Source organism: Diabrotica undecimpunctata, chromosome 5 (genome assembly GCF_040954645.1).
Source record: "Diabrotica undecimpunctata isolate CICGRU chromosome 5, icDiaUnde3, whole genome shotgun sequence".
NCBI lineage: Eukaryota > Metazoa > Arthropoda > Insecta > Coleoptera > Chrysomelidae > Diabrotica > Diabrotica undecimpunctata.
Genome location: NC_092807.1, coordinates 144,412,578 through 144,430,496, shown reverse-complemented (window position 1 = coordinate 144,430,496; position 17,919 = coordinate 144,412,578). Strand labels below are relative to the sequence as shown.

At 33.3% G+C, this 17,919-nt stretch overlaps 1 protein-coding gene across 1 annotated transcript in view; it reads left to right on the top strand.

The window, feature by feature from the left end:
* The window catches only part of Not10 (CCR4-NOT transcription complex subunit 10), a 40,919-nt gene that overhangs the window by 19,612 nt on the left and 3,388 nt on the right, over positions 1-17,919 (top strand). The window contains exons 6-12 of the mRNA XM_072532930.1: positions 3,633-3,739; positions 5,021-5,172; positions 9,560-9,750; positions 10,811-10,923; positions 11,500-11,627; positions 12,082-12,277; positions 15,679-15,836. Of these exons, the coding sequence (XP_072389031.1) occupies positions 3,633-3,739; positions 5,021-5,172; positions 9,560-9,750; positions 10,811-10,923; positions 11,500-11,627; positions 12,082-12,277; positions 15,679-15,836 (1,045 nt within the window). The remainder of the gene's footprint in view (positions 1-3,632; positions 3,740-5,020; positions 5,173-9,559; positions 9,751-10,810; positions 10,924-11,499; positions 11,628-12,081; positions 12,278-15,678; positions 15,837-17,919) is intronic.

Sequence of the window (17,919 nt, the reverse complement as noted above, 5' to 3'; positions counted from 1 at the left end):
AAAAAGCAGAGAGAAACTATAGAGGTATAACCTTATAATAACTAAAATTTTACAAGTGCTAATAAATCAGAGGATAAGTTTAGCAGATGAACAATAGGGTTTTCGTAGTGGAAGATCGTGTACAGATGCAATATTTGTTATAAAGCAAATTACTGAGAAATCACTTGAGTATAATAGACCAGCATTTCTGTGTCTGATTTACCTAAAGAAAGCGTTTGACAGAGTAAGACTCAAAGATGTAATCCATCTTCTGTATAATAGAGAAGTTTCGCTAAATATTATAAAAACTATCGAAAACATCTACCAAAATAATAAAATGGAAGTCAGAATAGATGGACAATTTACAGAACCTATAGAAATAGGGAGCGGAATAAGACAAGGGGATTCATTGAGCCCCACGCTCTTCAATTTGATCCTGGATGAAATCATCAAAAGCGATAATAAAGGAAGAGGATACAGAATGGGAAACAAATAAATAAACATACTCTGTTAGATGACGCAATATTGATAGCCCAAGATGAAGATAGTCTGCAAAGACTGGTCCACAGATTTAACATAAGAGCAAAAGAATTTAATATGACAGTCACATCTAAGAAAACTAAAACAATAGTAGTCAGCAAAGAACCAACCAGATGTAAAATAGAAATTGATGGCATCAGTATTGAACAAGTAATGGAAATAAAATACCTGAGAATTACACTGTCTAGCTATGGAGACCTCAACAAAGAAGTGAGAGATCAAGTAAAAAAAGCAAATAAACTGACAGGATGCCTTAATAAGACTATATGGCGACACAGATACATTAACACTGAGATGAAGTCAAGAATTTATAAAGCCTGTGTAAGACCAATAATGACATATGCCTCAGAAACCAGACCCGACACAGCCACCACGCAAAGGCTACTGGAAACGGCAGAGATGAGAGTACTGCGAAGAATTACAGGAAATATGCTGAGAGATCGAAAGAGAAGTGGAGACATTAGAAGAAAATGTAACGTACAGTGTATAATTGAATGGACACAAAATAGAAAAAAAGAATGGAGTAACCACATAAGCAGAATGGAGGAGACCCGTGTCGTCAAAATAGCAAGATATAATTCTCCAATCGACAAAAGAAGTATCGGACGACCGCGCAAAAGATGGATTGACAAGTTTACATAGAGGTATTAATCCACCAATGAACAAGCAAAATTGATTATAAAGAGGAAGAAGAAGAAGAACCTTGTTGTATGCCGTTGAGTGAAAGTTATAATAATAATTTGCCTAATTTTCTTAACAAAATAATGGCTCATTTAGGATATAAAAAGGTGATTTTTTAAATTTAATTATAATTTATTATGCTTCGACAAGGAACAGCAGAAAGTAAAGAAAACTATGCAACTTCACGCCGAGAAACAAGAAAATTAATTAGAGAGAAAAAAAGGAAGTACGAACAACAGAAATATGAAGAAATGGAAAGGAATAGGCAACAGTCAAATAGTCGAGCATTTTACAAATAAGTGTCAAACGAAAAGAAAGGCTTCAGACCTAGATGCGTGTCTGTACTCAGAAAAAATGATGAATTAATAATAAATAAAAAAGAACTGCTCCAAACATGGCAAGAATATTTCAAGACTTTATTAAACATACATCAAGAGGAAGAACATGGAGAAAATATATATTTTGGGGTGGACCTACCGGTAGAGGACCCCAAAATAGATGAAACATTGCAAGCAATTGAAGAACGGAAAAGCTCCAGGCTCTGACAATATACTTGCTGAATTCCTTAAGTACGGAGGAGAAACTCTACATAGACAAATACACAAACTAATAACACTTATATGGAACGAAGAGAAAATGCCAACAAAATGGCACGAAAGTGTAATAATCCCCATCCATAAAAAGGGAGACAAAACCAAGTGCTCTAATTATAGAAGCATCTCCCTACTTAATACGGCATATAAAATCTTATTAAACATCCTATTAAGTAGGCTGACACCGTTTGTAGAAAATTTCGTGGGGGAATACCAAGCCGGTTTCAGAAAACATAGATCGACCATAGATCAGATATTTACTCTAAGACAGCTGCTTGAAAAAGGATGGAAATTCAATAGCACTATCCATAATCTCTTCATAGATTTCCGGCAAGCGTACGACAGCATTAAAAGGGATCAGATGTGGAATGCAATGGCAGAACTTTCAGCTCCAAAAAAAATTATCCAGCTTGTTAAGTTATGTGTAAATAGCTGTAGATCCAGAGTACGGATAGGTAACAAACTCTCAGAATCTTTCGAAATAAGCAATGGCCTGAAACAAGGACATGCGCTGTCACCTCTCCTCTTTAATATCATCCTGGAGAAAGTAGTAAGAGCAGCACACCTTAAAACAGAATTACTGACAGTAAATGGACCAAAATTACTACTAGCATACGCAGATGACATTGACATTGTGGGAAACACTGTCACCAATGTGAAGGAGACTTTTAATAAATTGGAGGTAGAGGCAAAGAAAACTGGTTTAAGGGTAAACGAAGAGAAAACGAAATACATGTGCATCAACAGACAAAAGGGACGAGATAGAATAGTGCAAAATGTGACAATAGACCCATATAACTTTGAAAGAGTGGAGAGTTTTAAATATCTCGGAGCAACAATCACTACAGATAACGATATCGCGGAAGACATTAAAGGAAGAATTTAGGCAGCAAACAGATGTATGTACAGCCTCCACAATACTATTAAATCTAAAAGCCTAACACGAACATCAAAGATTAGAATATATAAAACGGTGATTAGACCGGTGCTCTTGTATGGGTGTGAGACGTGGACCCTGACCAAAGAAACTGAAATAAAACTTAGATGTTTTGAGAGGAAAATCCTCAGAAGAATCTTTGGGCCTTATCTCGACATTAATAGCAACCAATACCGAATGAAAACAAATGCTGAGGTCAAGCAGATGTATAGAGCGAGCGATATAGTCCAAGAGATTAAATACCAACGTCTTAAATGGACTGTCCATGTTCATAGACTCCCTAATAACCGCCTTGCCAAATTAATATGAGAGGAAGCCCCCACAGGAAGAAAACCCTTAGGACGTCCACGAATGCGATGGAGAGACAATATATGGTCAGATCTAAGAACAATGGGGCTGCCCACTGACCCAACTAATATGGACGACCGTTCAAGATGGAAGCAAGTTGTGCAGTCAGCCAAAACCCATCCCGGGTTGTAGTGCTACGAGAAGAAGAAGAAGTGTAACAGAATAATATCCAGAACTTGCCGTGTTTTTGCTAAGAGATATCGTGAGAAACCTACACCAAATCATAAAACTATAAAACGTTTTTTAAATAACTTCCTAGTTTGCTCAGTTTATATGTAAAAGATATCCTGGGATATTTTGCAACTAATCCGAATTCATCCTTACGGGAATATGAGGAATTGTTACTGGTATAGAACAATTTACAGAATTCTTTCATTTTGTTAATCTTTAAATTCCAGATCAAACGTAAAATAACAAAATCGTGTTCAAAATTTCATTTTTTTGAACGTTATATTCATTTATTCTGTTTTTGCATTACATGCTTTATTAAAAATTTTGGAACTAAGAAGTTTATGTCTAAAGGTCCATGTGTACATAATATTAATATGTTTCAGAATATCGACGCAATGTTTCTCTCTGCAAACATCGAATACATCAAAGGAAATTATGAAGGTGCTGTGCAGATTTTAACATCAATACCAAACGGCTGCCTTAACTATCAGTATGTATATTTTATTCAAACACAAAAAAATATTTAGGAACGTGAAGATTGTACCTCTTTTATCAACATAAAACTTATTTGTACACTAGCCGAAGATATCGGAGAGCCGCGAGGTGCGCAGATGATAGAAAAGAAAGTACACAACGTAGATGAACCTCCTTAGCAAATTCAGAACATTTCAATCAATGAACTGTAAAATGTTAAAAATTTAACGAATTTATTGATTTAAGAAAAAGAATACATTAAATTATTGACTTAACACATAATCTTACCTGTTTAACATTAAAATATTCACCTGTCAAATTCACGTCGGATATTGTAGCTACTAATGTAACCTCAGTTCCGTCGTTTATCAGCTACATGTAAATTTATTCATAGGTTCCATTCTAAGTATAGTATTTTTCATATAAAAATGCGTGCACGTCACAATTTATATAAAGTTTCCAATTTTATATCGTGGCTGTTAAAGATTTTTTTCATTTTGACGAAAACTGATCTTGCCTTCTCGATCCTTATCTTAATTTCCGTCGGTTGGTCCCACTGTTTATTTAAGTTTGCACTTAGATAACAAAAGTTGGTGATTTGTGTTATAGGTTGTTGGTTAACTAGTAATTGACCAGGTGGTATCCTATTTTTGCTTATAACCATGTATTTGGTTTTTTTTATGTTAAAATCAAGCCCAAACCTGCTACTTACTTCTGCCACTCGGGAGACAAGTGTCTGCAGACCTTTAAGACTGTCTGCAAAAATGACAGTATCATCAGCGTATCTTATGTTGTTCAATCGTTCTCCGTTTATAAGTATTCCCTCGTCTATGTCCGTTAGCGCTAGGTTCATAATATTGATGTAGACTGAATACTAAACTTAAACTTCCGTTAATTCCATTCGAGTCCAAGCTAACGGTTACAGCCGAAGTGTCTCAATGTTTGGCGAAAGAAAGGGGCAGCTCCGGAGCTGCATCCTTCTTGCAGCAAACAATTTCGGAGGCAGGACATAAATAGTTATAGGTTTACCATTTATAAACGGATCTGCTTCTTTCTTGCACCAATCGATTCAACTAATTTTTTTTACATAATATGCATCTATAAGTTAAAATTTGACCAAAAATGGAGCTGTCTCCTTCTTGCAGCAAGGTCCTCAAATACACGTTATACACGTTTTAGCTTTTTGATTTGATCATAAGGAAATGATAGTATATTGAAATTAGACGAATGAATTTAGTTTTTAAAATCCAATTAAAATTTTTGACATATTTATTTCAATAATACGGTCATATTTTAGCGACTGTGGTGAGTCCTCAAATATCATGTTTTACAATAACATGGGAGCAATCCACTACGCCATGGGCAAACCAAATTTAGCGTGCCATTACTTTCAAATGGCACTAAAAGAGGATATAAAGATTATGCAGCAATACCAGAAAAAGGATGATAGTGAGTATATGTTAAAAGAATATTATTTACGTATAGTTTGAGCTCAAAATAATTATTATCTTCATGCTAATTTAGGATTTCGGCAAAATTCATCATCGGCAAGGTATTCGGCATTCGGCAAGGTTCATCGTCGCTATACTGTGTTTTCCCGTTTTCTGTTATGCGTTTGTGATTATATCATATGTAATTTTAGTGCCCAAACTAGATGTCCTGTCGGTTGTAGAAAGATTGGATTAATTTTAGCAATTATGTGTATACATTTGTATGTTATCAAAACTATATCTAAAATTTAACGCTTATTTTTATCATAGTATTTATGAAAAACGAATTAAAACTTACCATTAAACTTAGATTAGTTATCCAAGATATAGTTTGGATAAAGATATGGAATACCTGTCGAAACGTTAACTCATATAAAAAGCTTTTAATAATATCTAGTTTTAAATGAACTTATTCTTAAGCAAGTTTTTTTCAAAAAATTTAAATTTATTTATTTATATATATATATATATATATATATATATATATATATATATATATATATATATATATATATATACATATACAGTAGTCTCTCTCTATAACGATGAAAATAGTAAACGTTGGTTGGTTCGTCATAAGAACAATGTATTAATTCTTTCTCTATACCGATATCGTTCTCTCTTTATAGCGATAACTTTTTAGCGTCCAATAGTTGATGACAAATGTGTTATTGTGTTTAAAGTTCAGACTACCTGGGTCACGAGTGGCAACGTCATTGTCCAGCGGCTGTTTTGTTTTGCGCTTAAGGAATGCGGCCACCCATTCTACTCTTTCTTATCAGAGGATTAAATGACTCACGTTTATTTTTCGGGCGGCGTACCTAACTGTTATCACACAGATGTTGTCATCTATTGACGACTTTTCATTTCCAGTTTAAGTTGTGTCTTAGTTTGTCAACAGTCAACATGTTTTCGAAAAAGCGTAAAGTGCTCTCGGTGGAGAAAAAGTTATCGATAACTCGAGCAATAGAGAAAGGTGAAAAGCAACCGGATATGGAAGGATGGACAGAAAAAATTGGCTTAAAGCGGAGATGGAGGGCGGTAGCAGGAAGAAGTTGCGGAAACCTCAGCACGAAGATTTAGATCGCGCTATGCCTCAGTGGTTCCAGCAGCAGCGTATGAACCATATTCCACTTTCTGGGCCTGTGGTCAGGACAAAAGCTGAGTTTTTTGCAACTGAACTTGGAATTGAGAATTTCAAGACATCTGACGGTTGGCTGAGCAAGTGGAAGCTGCGGCACAAGATCAACTACGGGCAAATCAGCGGAGAGGCTCGCGATGTTAACAAAAACGTAACGGATGATTGCCTAGAAAACGTGTGGCCTGGATTGAAGGCACGATATGCGTCAGACGACATTTTCAATGCGGATGAGACTGGATTGTTTTTTAAAATGACACCAAACAGAACTTTAAAATTTAAATTGGAAAAGTGCATTGGTGGAAAGCTCTCTAAGGAACGCATTACAGTTTTAGTGGCCGCTAACATGACAGGTTCGGTGAAACGAAAAGTGTTAGTGATAGGGAAGTCGAAAAACCCGCGTTGCTTTAAAAACATAAAAAATCTACCGGTGACCTATAAAGCAAACAAGAGTGCGTGGATGACCTCGGAAATTTTTGAAGAAGCGATAAGAAAGTGGGATATCGAGCTTAAAGAGAAAAAATTCTTTTGCTTGTAGACAATTGTCCTGCACATCGTGTATTGCGCGACCTTCAAAACATCGAACTCTGTTTTCTGCCAGCAAACACAACGAGTGTCCTTCAGCCCATGAACCAAAGTGTCATCAAGAGTTTGAAAAGCCATTACAGGAGAAGACTTTTGATGGAATTGGTTGAGAATAATGGAGATCTTTAACTAAACATTCTTGACGCCATCCTAATGATTAGTAAATCCTGGGACGAAGTGATGAGCAATACAACAAAACATTCCTTCAAACATGCAGTATGGCTCAAGGATTGAATGATGATGAAGATGACCTGCCATTAGATGTTTGGGCCAGACAGTATGAACTTACTTATCACCTACGGACCGAAAGAGCTAACACATTTTGAAGAAGTTGATGAAAATGTAGCTACAACATCTGGACTTTCTGACGAAGACATTCTGCAAGCAGTTCGTGTAGAATAAGAAGAAAAGAGTGACTCGGAAGTGCCAGCAGAGCCAGTACCAGCTCCGACCCCTCAGCAGGCATTGGATGCGGCAAAAGTACTGCATCGATTCTTCATCCACCAGGAAGACGATATGAGTACTGTGGAAGATTCGATGCATCTTCAGGACAAGGTCAAGTCAGTTCTGTGGAAAGGGAAAAGAAGACAGACCAAGGTGACAGATTTTTTTGGTAATGTGGGCTAAATATGTTTTACAGTAGCATATTATTTTTTTTATTGTACAGTACACATGTTTTAATTCTGCATTTATATTCGTTTTGATATTTTTTTTTAATTAAAATAGGGTATTTAGTTTAGTATTATTAATATTACAGTACCGAATTTTGTATCTCTCTCTCTGTATAACGATCTCTCCTTATAACGATGAAAATTCCCGGTCCCTTGCATATCGTTATAGAGAGAGAGGACTGTATATATATATATATATATATATATATATATATATAAGTAAAAGGTAAAAGGTATCGGTATAGCTCGCAACAAAAAAAAATATAATAAAATATGTGTATAAGATGGAAGGCAACCGTATATACGTATTTCTGACTATTGGTCGTCTTCAGTACGATGCGGCCAAGTTAGAAAAGGAGCCAATTAACTTGGGAAAGGATCACTACAGGAGCAGTGCGACCAATTTATGGCAATCATGTTAGAAGACTCTGTATACAGACAGCAAATAGAAGATCAAATAAGGACAGAAAGCAGGTAGATTATCATTACCTGTACATTTCTTGGGTTTTAATCTCTTTACACCAGCTCTAATGGCTTCTTCAGTTATCTCATCAAAATCTAGAATACCATGAAACTTAGGTATCTTCATATCAGATGAGATGCTATAGACTGACTGAAGTATAGTGCAAAATCATTAGAAACTCCATTAGAACCAGTGTAAATATTGTTGTCTAACTTAATTTCGGATGGTAAACCCCTGAAACTACTTCTGAATTTCACAAATGACCAAAAACTAGTTGAGTCCATGTTAACATTTGTTTCTACAGTGTCATGATATTTTATATACTCAGATTTTGTTAGTATTTTAATGGACTTCCTAAGATAGTTGTACTCATTCTTGATTTGGATATTCACACTGTTATGTTCTACCAGTCTGCCGACTTCTTTTTGCATTCCCATGCTAGCCTAGAGTCCCCTTTCGGGCTTTTAAGAGCCTCCATGGCCACTTATTTACTTCAGTTCTAAAGCGCGTGTGTTAATTTCTTTTGCACTGTGCAAGATTGCCTGAAATGCAGAGGTATATTCTCTTCGGGGAATCGAAGTGTTAATATTTCCACCATTACTGAATATTCCTACACCCGACCCTTCTGCAGTTTAAAAACCGTATGTCTACCAGGTATAACCCGTATGTTGTATATTTCCTCTGCTCCATCTCTCTCTTGAGACTTGCAAACACTTGTAACTGAATACACATGATCTTGTCCTTATCTAATAATTACGTCGTTCTGTTTTTCACTTGCACCTTGCTTATTTTAAGGATGCCACTTTTTTGCTACACCTTTTAAAGGAATATTACTAAAAATTTGCGTCTTAATTAAAAATAAAGACCACAAAAATCTACTAGACCAAGAGTACAGCATTTTTCCATGGTAATATTCTTTTTCTGGAGAAAACCAGGTGCCATGGTAAATTATTTGTTAAGAAAGAAAAAAAGAAGAAACTTTTATATCTCATTTTTCCAAGAAGTCCTGGCGGGATCTGCCTGGAATTATTTCAGAATATATCTTGTACCAATAATCACCATATGCGCCAGTCACAAACCTTGTGCTTAATTTTTTATTTACAAAATCTGAAAAAAAATTTGCGTCCATATTTTCGCTCATAACCCTCGCCCTACCTCCCATGCACTTCGTGCAATGTTTTACGCGAAAACTATTTTTTTTTTGTCTTTTTATGCATGTTGCCACGAGGCTCATCACGCAAAAAATTTTATATACGAAGTACCTGACAAATACGTGCCAAATTTTCATGGAATAAAATTTTCTACTATTATAAGCGCTTATTTTGGACTCAGTATAATTTTGTAAATTTGCAATTTTGACGGACCCTGGATTGCAAAATTATTGTCCTCCTATGGAAAATGTCCAATTCATCACAGATCCCTCCTGAACCAAATACATTACTTAAACTTTAAAAAATATGTAACGCTGAATAGATTTTTTTATTTTTAGGTGATAAACCACTTTATACATTAGGGGGATCAAAGTATCATGAACTGATGTACAATTTGGGAATTGCTCTGTTACATTCAAAGAGACCTACTCAAGCTTTTGATTGTTTAATAATCGCTGTTCGGAGGTACCACAGGAATTCCAGGTTGTGGATGCGTTTAGCTGAATGTTGTATAATGGTTCACAAAGAGGTAAACATTGTTCTAGGAATTATCTATAAAAAAAATATTTTCCGTTATAAATCACTACAAGTCGGTCATATCGCTAAGCTGGCTAGGCGACTGACTCGTATTCGCTTCATTGTCGGATGACCTAGTGGCGTTGGATCCATTCCTGACCCGGGACATAAAAACAAAAAGGCTAATGTAGTAGTTTAAAATTCTAAACGAACCTCTTACTTAGACTAGAATTCACTGGTATCTGCAGTATTTTGTATCAAATTTTCGAACTGTGGGTCAGTGTGGTTTGACCCTCGAAAGAGCTTAAACCAACGTTCAAATGAAGCCATCGGTTAAAATTAAATGAACTAATGTTCTTACAGTTTTACTTGTATTTTTTGTTTCGTTTTTCTCGTTTAGTTTGTAATCTTTAATGTTAAGTTATCGTAGAGTTTTTATAACATCTATAAAAAAAACCCTACAAATTGTTTTTTGAACTGATGATGCTTTTAAAAATAAAAGCGAAACGTATTCGAATAAATCAATAAAGTAGTTGACGACTTTTATTTGCCAATTATTGACCGATAAAACCTCTGCTATATATATATATATATATATATATATATATATATATATATATATATATATATATATATATATATATATTAAATAATATTGGGAACAGTATACATCCCTGTCGCACCCCTTTTTTTATTATTTTTACCTTTATGTTATCTGTGTCCCAAATAATAGATATTATTTATTATACGCCGGTCTCTGCTGTCTAAACCAAGCGATTTTGAGGGAGCCACTAGTGTCTTAAAACTACATTAGACGCAAAAAATTTAATCAGATTACTTTGTTAGTCACTGAAGGTACTACCCACAACCTACAGGAAATATAAAATTGCTTGTACGAATAAAAAATATGTAATGAAAACTGTACGAAAAAAATTGTTTCTTGGAAATGTTACTTTGAAAACCTTGTACTCCTGTAGTTTCTTAGGGATTACTGGGAGAGTTTCAAAGGAAGTCTTCAAACAATCAACTGATACAGTGGCAAATATTATTCATCTTTTTTTTGTTATTTTCAGACAAACGAAGTTGATTTTGGGGAGCAAAAAAATTTAATTGCGGAGTTGATAGGATCAGCGGAAAAACAAAAAGTAGTACTTACTACAAATTTTTCCAATGATAAGAAATATAGGTAATACTTTCTTCTTATTATATTTTTACAATTAACAAAACATTATTTAAAAACAAAAAGAGAAATCAAACGATTTCTACCTAGCGAAACCGAATTCAAATTTTTACCACTGCGTTTCCTAAAATTTGCGAAACAAACAGCTGGATAAATTACTCGGCAAGAGAATCTAAAATTGCATTCCACGTGCCGTTCGTCCTGGTAAAAATTCGTAGTGAATTCAGTTTCTGGTACTCCAAACGAAGTAAGTAATAAAACATAATGACGGTATTAAATTTTTGTTTTGATACAGGGCAGCGACAACCGCTTATACGTATATGCATTATGTAAAACATTATTTATTTTTAAAACAAGTGATCTTTAATTAAACTCAAAATCACTGATGTTTTAAACATCGGTGATAATTTTTTTTAATCTTTTAATCGCTAATTATTTTGTATTTTTGATGGTAACTTTTACACCACCATCGACAATTTTATAGTTACGTATTATATTTTCAATAATTTAATTCATATTTTTTTTAAGCTCATTGGCCATTTGATATATAAGGTCAACGTTTTAATACAAGTTCATTTTTAGCACAGAGAGTCAGTCATATGCAGTTCCAGTTCCTTCATTGGAATTTGCTTCATTATGTTTGAGAAACGCATATTTACTAATACCTTCTGACACTGAATCACCACCAGTTCCATTGTTTCTTGTCACAGGTAAGTTTATTATATTTTGTTTATATAGGGTAAGTCATGAGGAATTTTACTCACTTCTTTCTCACAGGGGTATTGTAAATCACTGCCGGTCTTATAAAATTAGATTTTTTTGTTCATATAAAAAGTTTCACACTGTATGTGGCTTTTGAAAGCTCCCAGGGCTTTTACAGTATATATATATATACATATATATATACATATATATATATATATATATATATATATATATATATATATATATATATATATATATATATATATATAATAAAAGCCGGAGCACATATTAGTCAAATTTTTGACTTTTTAAATAAGTGTTATATGGGTAATAACTATGGGTTAACTGTTTTATCAGGGCAATAGCAACTTTGCTAAAAACGACTAATATTTGCATATATATATATATATATATATATATATATATATATATGAAATTAAATATAAATTAATTTCATAGGTATACCACCACCTGCTCCACCGCCTAGTCCTGGGCCTTCGCCTTCTTGTCCTCTCAACCCCGAAGGCATTGCTGTTCTTAGAAATGGAATATTAATAGCTAGTGCCTACGTATCTTTGTGCCTAGGGGATTACATTTTGGCATTAGAATATTCCAAAGAATTACTAGATCAGCCAAGAATATCGGAAGTTCATAAGTAAGTAAATTTTATTTTCATCATTATTCTGGGTTTACAACCCTGTGTGGGTTCTATTCTTCCCAAAAATTTCTCTTCTATCGTCCCTATTGATCGCCTTCCTCCGCCAAGCACGTATTCCCATATTACTCATGTCTTTATCGATTTTATACAGAAACCTTGTTCTGGGTATTCCTTTTCTTGACTGAGTCCGTCAATGGGCGTTTTTCTAGCTGGGTCATTTTGTTCTATCCGCATTACATGTCCCATCCACCTCAGATGTACTATCTTAATTAATTTTATTTTAGAGATAGCAAGTAAAGACTCTACAATCCTTTTTAGTCCAGTTACTGTGGCATTTTCCCTTTAAATTTTTTATAACTGTACTGATTTATCTGAAATTTTTACAGTGGGTAGTAAATTACTCAAAAAACATAAGTTATATGGTGCCGATGTGTGCTTCTACCCCTGGGGTGGTTGGCACCCCATCTAGGGGGTTGAACTTTTTACACTCAAAATAACCCCGGGAATTGATAGAGAATCAAATTTTAAACAAAAAATGTCATATAAATTTTTTTCGCTAAATCAATACTTTTTGAGTTTACGCACTTGAAAAAGTAAACTTTTCGCAAAAAAAAATGTTTTCCAATGATTTTGTACGAATAACTCAAAAACAAAGCGTTTTATTGAAAAATCTATAATGAACAAAAATAAAGCTTATAAAAAAACAAAGAGATTGTTTTTTTATTAAGTTTTTAAGTACAATACTAAGCGATTTATAATTGTTTGAAGATGACTTTTTATTTTTGGGATACTATACTCGATGCATTTAACATCAAATATCGGAAAATGGACATCTTTTTTGATAAAAACTCATACAACACTTTTTAAAGAGCTAGAAAAAACCTTTAAAATGAGCTATGTTAAAAGCCATTTCGATTAAAACAAAGCGAAATACGAAGGAAAGAATTTGAATTACTCTAGCGTTTAAAAAAAACGAGCAGTATAAGTAACACTATTTCGACCAGAATTGAAATTAAACGTATATCTTCTACAATTCATTTTTTTTTTTAGTGTTATTTATAAGTTTTAAAAGTTTAGCCTGTTTAAAATGCGTATTTTTTGAAAAAATCATGTTTAAATTAAAAAATCTTTTTTTTAATTATCTAAAAATTTACATTTTTTCAAAATAAATCTAAAACTATAAGAGATACGTGAAAAATGGTTCTATACCAAAATGTAGTTTTTTTCTTAACAAAAATTTTGATTTTTTTATTTTTAATGTAGCTTGAAAAATAATAGTCTACTTAGTCTTGTAGCTTTTGAAATTACTTTCAAAATATTTTTTTTAATGGACACTGTACCTTAAAAATTAACGGAGTTATTCTAAAAAAATTTTGGAGCATGTTATTTATATTTTGGAGCATCAACTTATTTTCTGTATATATAAATGCTTTATTCAAGTATATTCGAAACACTGGTAACAGACACACTAACACTCACACAAATATGTATATATATATATATATATATATATATATATATATATATATATATATATATATATATATATATATATATAATATAGGCACCTCTAAACTGAACATCTGCTTCAGAGAACTAACGAACACAGAGAAGCGACACTCCTTTGAAGTTGCGTGGGCAAGCCGCCAATGAGTGCCAATGACAGGAGTACTTCAGATCTCGAAGACATTTTAGAAGCTGGGAGATACTGTACAATTTTGCTGTATGGCCTTGCCAAAGACACCCACATGAACAAAATCAATAAGGTCGAAGATTATTCATCATTACTTGAACAAATGCGATACGAATCCTTTATTAAAGCCACAACTAAAGATAGTGCAGTTAAATTATCATCTCTTGTACCAACTGTAAGTGCCCTGGATGAGCATATCAAAAGAGTTTATTTACAAACTCAGATATGGCTTGGAAACAAAGAGATTCATATAACGGATTGGGGATGGTTCAAGAGTGATGATATTTTACAACCAATAAAAATGAAAAGTTCACCTGCACCAGAAGAACTATTGAAAATGATTTTTTGCAATTGCAAAAAGGGTTGCGGCTCAGCGTGTGGATGTCGTAGACTAGGTCTATTTTGCAATGCTACGTGTGGAACATGCTCTGGCGACAATTGTCAAAACTGTCCTGCAATAGACGAAGAGGTGGAGTTAGAACACGACGAGAATGACGTTTCAGACAATGAATAATTTGATATATTGTAAATAATTTTTATTTTTGTAAATATATTTTGTATACTTTCTAATGTAAAGTATTTTCATGCATAATTTTTTACAATAAAAACATCATGAGTATACTTAATTTTTTTATTTAGACATTTACCAAAGGGGAATTTGTTTCGTGAGCATAGAGGTTGTTTTTAAGGGTTGAAAATAAGCGACCAATCAAAAAATATTTTATTGATAAGAAAGGAATTTTTGAATATAAATGTACATTAAAAACTTTTGAAGCTGTTTAAAAAGATTTTTTTATATATTTTGACATAGGGGGTAGTTTTTAAGGGTTGAAGTGTTGCAATCAACCAAAATTATTTTATATAAGCAGAGAATTACATTGTAGATGATATAAATGCACTACAAAAGCGTTTGAACCTGTTAAACGATTTTTTACAATTATTTTTATTAAAAGGGGTGGTTTTTAAGATTATTTAAGGGTTGAGAATGTACACAATATCCATTATTATAATTGACAATATTTCAATTACCTAATTTAACACGATTTAAATCCATAAAATGCTTTAATATAAATTTTTTTTCATTATTTTCAATAAGGGGTGATTTCACCCCTTAAAAATAAAAAGCTCACCTAGCGCATATATAACTTTTGAAGAGGGAGGTAAGATAAGCCTAATTCCAAATTTTTAGCAAAATCGATTCAGTTATAAAAAATTTAGAGGTATTGACCTCTTTTCCTCCACAGTGACTAGAGTATTTAGAACACATACTTTTTATATATCTCAAATATTTGAACTCTATGAAATATATAGTCTGCATCTCATAAGCACTGAAATGAGCACAAGATTTAGATGTTAGTATGAAATGAATTACAATAAAAGACATGGATTTCAGTCTAACTTAATCCATTGTTTATATTTATATTATTCAAGCCTGGAGAGTGTCATTGCCCACATTTTTTATAAATAACTTTTGTAGATATTGTGTACATTATCGACCAATGTCACACTAAAAGCTCACCGTGTAGGTCCTCCCTATGACTATTAGATACCTGTTATAAATTTTCTGAAATCGATCATTTTTTTTGTTTCTGGACTGGATTATATATTCATGGTCTAGTTTATGAAATTATGAATTTTGCTTATTTTGCTTAATAGTATGTGGAACTAGATAACATCAACTGTTTAATTAAAACACGTTTTTTAGATTACTCGCTCATCTTTATGCAGCTGAATCATTAGTACTACTAGATAAAATATCAGAAGCCCTGGAACATTTAAAACCAGAAAATATTAAAGATATATCTTTTGATTTACCGCAAGATCAGTCAGAGGAAGATATAGTAAAAAATAATCCTCCTCCAAGTAAGTTTTATTTGCTAAATATAACTTTTTTAAGAACTCATAACACGATTTGTTGTTGGTAAATGTATTTTAATTAGCCCAAAATTTTTAAAAGAGTTACCAAAGAAAGTCTTGCTGTATCTTACACGGTTGTATAACGCTGCACTTAGAACAGGGTATTTTCTCCTATCGCGATAAGTCGCTCAAACAATTTTAATTCTTCTGCCTGGAAAATCAGATCGAACACTGGTTAATGGACGAACAGGTGTAACTATCAATGTAAAATAAAATTATAGTATACAAAGTCATTCTGATGCCACTCTGGCGCTATGGAATCACTGAATTCAATAGTTTATCTTTAATCATAATGATTATCGAAATGACAATCATAGCCAAGCCGTAGAGTTCCGGTCCCCCTCTTCTTCTTGATATGCCGTCCTCTACCGAAGATTGGCCACTATCACACTATATTTTCTGTTGTGTGCCACATGTTTATTTTTGCTGCTTTTCTGGTACGAGCATTTTCTAGGTTTCTCAGTCAGATTTTTTTCATTTTACCTAATCCTCTCTTAGCTTCAACCTTGCCTTCCAGAATAAGTTGTAGTAGACTGTACTTATCATTCCGAAACACATGACCTCCACAGTACTTTCCTCCTTTTAATAGTTGTTAACAATTCCATCTCTTTACCTATTCGTCTCAATACCTCTGTATTGGTCACTCTGTTCGTCACACTTCCAAAGCTTTTAATTTGTTTAGTAGTTGCTGCTTTTAACGTCCAGCTTTCAATTTCGTAAAGCAGCTAACGCTCAGATTGCGGTTACTTAAGAGCTGTCTCATTTTTCTGAATGTTGATCTTGCTATTTCAATTCGGATCTTAATCTCTACATCATGGTTCAACTTATCATTTGCCCTGTATCGTAGATAGTTGAATCGGTGGATTTTGTATGTTCTTCTTACTGATTCTGACTCATAATAGGTCCTTTTCTGTTGATATTGTGAAGTCTCTCAGAAAACAGTTTTATCTAGTTTTTTATATCGTTTTGGTTTATTTTTATTTTTTCTTTTGTTCAAAAGTGTAAGATTGCGTCAGTGATCCACAATTAATTTTTTGCTTTGCATATTTCATTACATATAGCGTTCGTTAAGTTGATCCAGATCATAATCGGTTAATTTAAAGCCAGTATTAGTTATAATTAAGTTTTTCAACTATTATTACGTTAGGAATGTCATACGATTAATTTTCGCAAGAGACTCCTGGTTCGAAAAAATACAAAATTAAATTTCTATTACAAAAAATTACTTTTGTATTAAAATAACCAAATGTGACTTAAAGTTTTATTTAATTCAGTTTCTTTCGGTGGTACAAATTCGACTGAGCTAACCCTAACTATGCAATTGTATATATTCTCATAATATGATATTCGATACTGCCTACATTCTCAAACGAAAAAGTCATCAAATTTTAATTGCCTTCTCCACCCCTCAGCCGGAGAGACGACACGCTGATTAGGGGACTTTAAAAATAAACGTTAAGTATTTACTCGACAACTATATTAATCGATGAACTAGTTCATTTCTTGTACTCAAGTTATATTCTTTTGCTTCAACTACGTTACCCACTTAGCCTCTTCATATTGCGGTGTTAAAATTCCCCATTATCATGGTTATCTCTTATTCGCTCAGGTTTTTTGTGATTCTGTCTAAGTGTTGATAAAAATGTTTAACTCCTTTATCAGTGCTCTCAGCTGTTGGAGCATAAACCTGAATGTAGCATACTGAATATGGAATAACGTTTTTATATGTTTTCTGATTTTATTATTCACTATAACTTCTACTTCATATCTGTCATTGACATATTGTTCCTTGCTACCCGAATAAAACATTGATGAGTTCTCCTTCTCATACTTTCCATTAATAACTGGCAGTCTACCTGCTAAATAGAATTTAGTGACAAAAACCCCCACGACATAAATAATACTGGGCCAGGACCAAGAATATATAGAAAATTTTCATAGCACACTTACCTCCAAGTCAATAGTTAAATACATACATCCTCTTGCCATCCTCATGCCAGATTGGAAGAAATACATGAAAAATATTTCT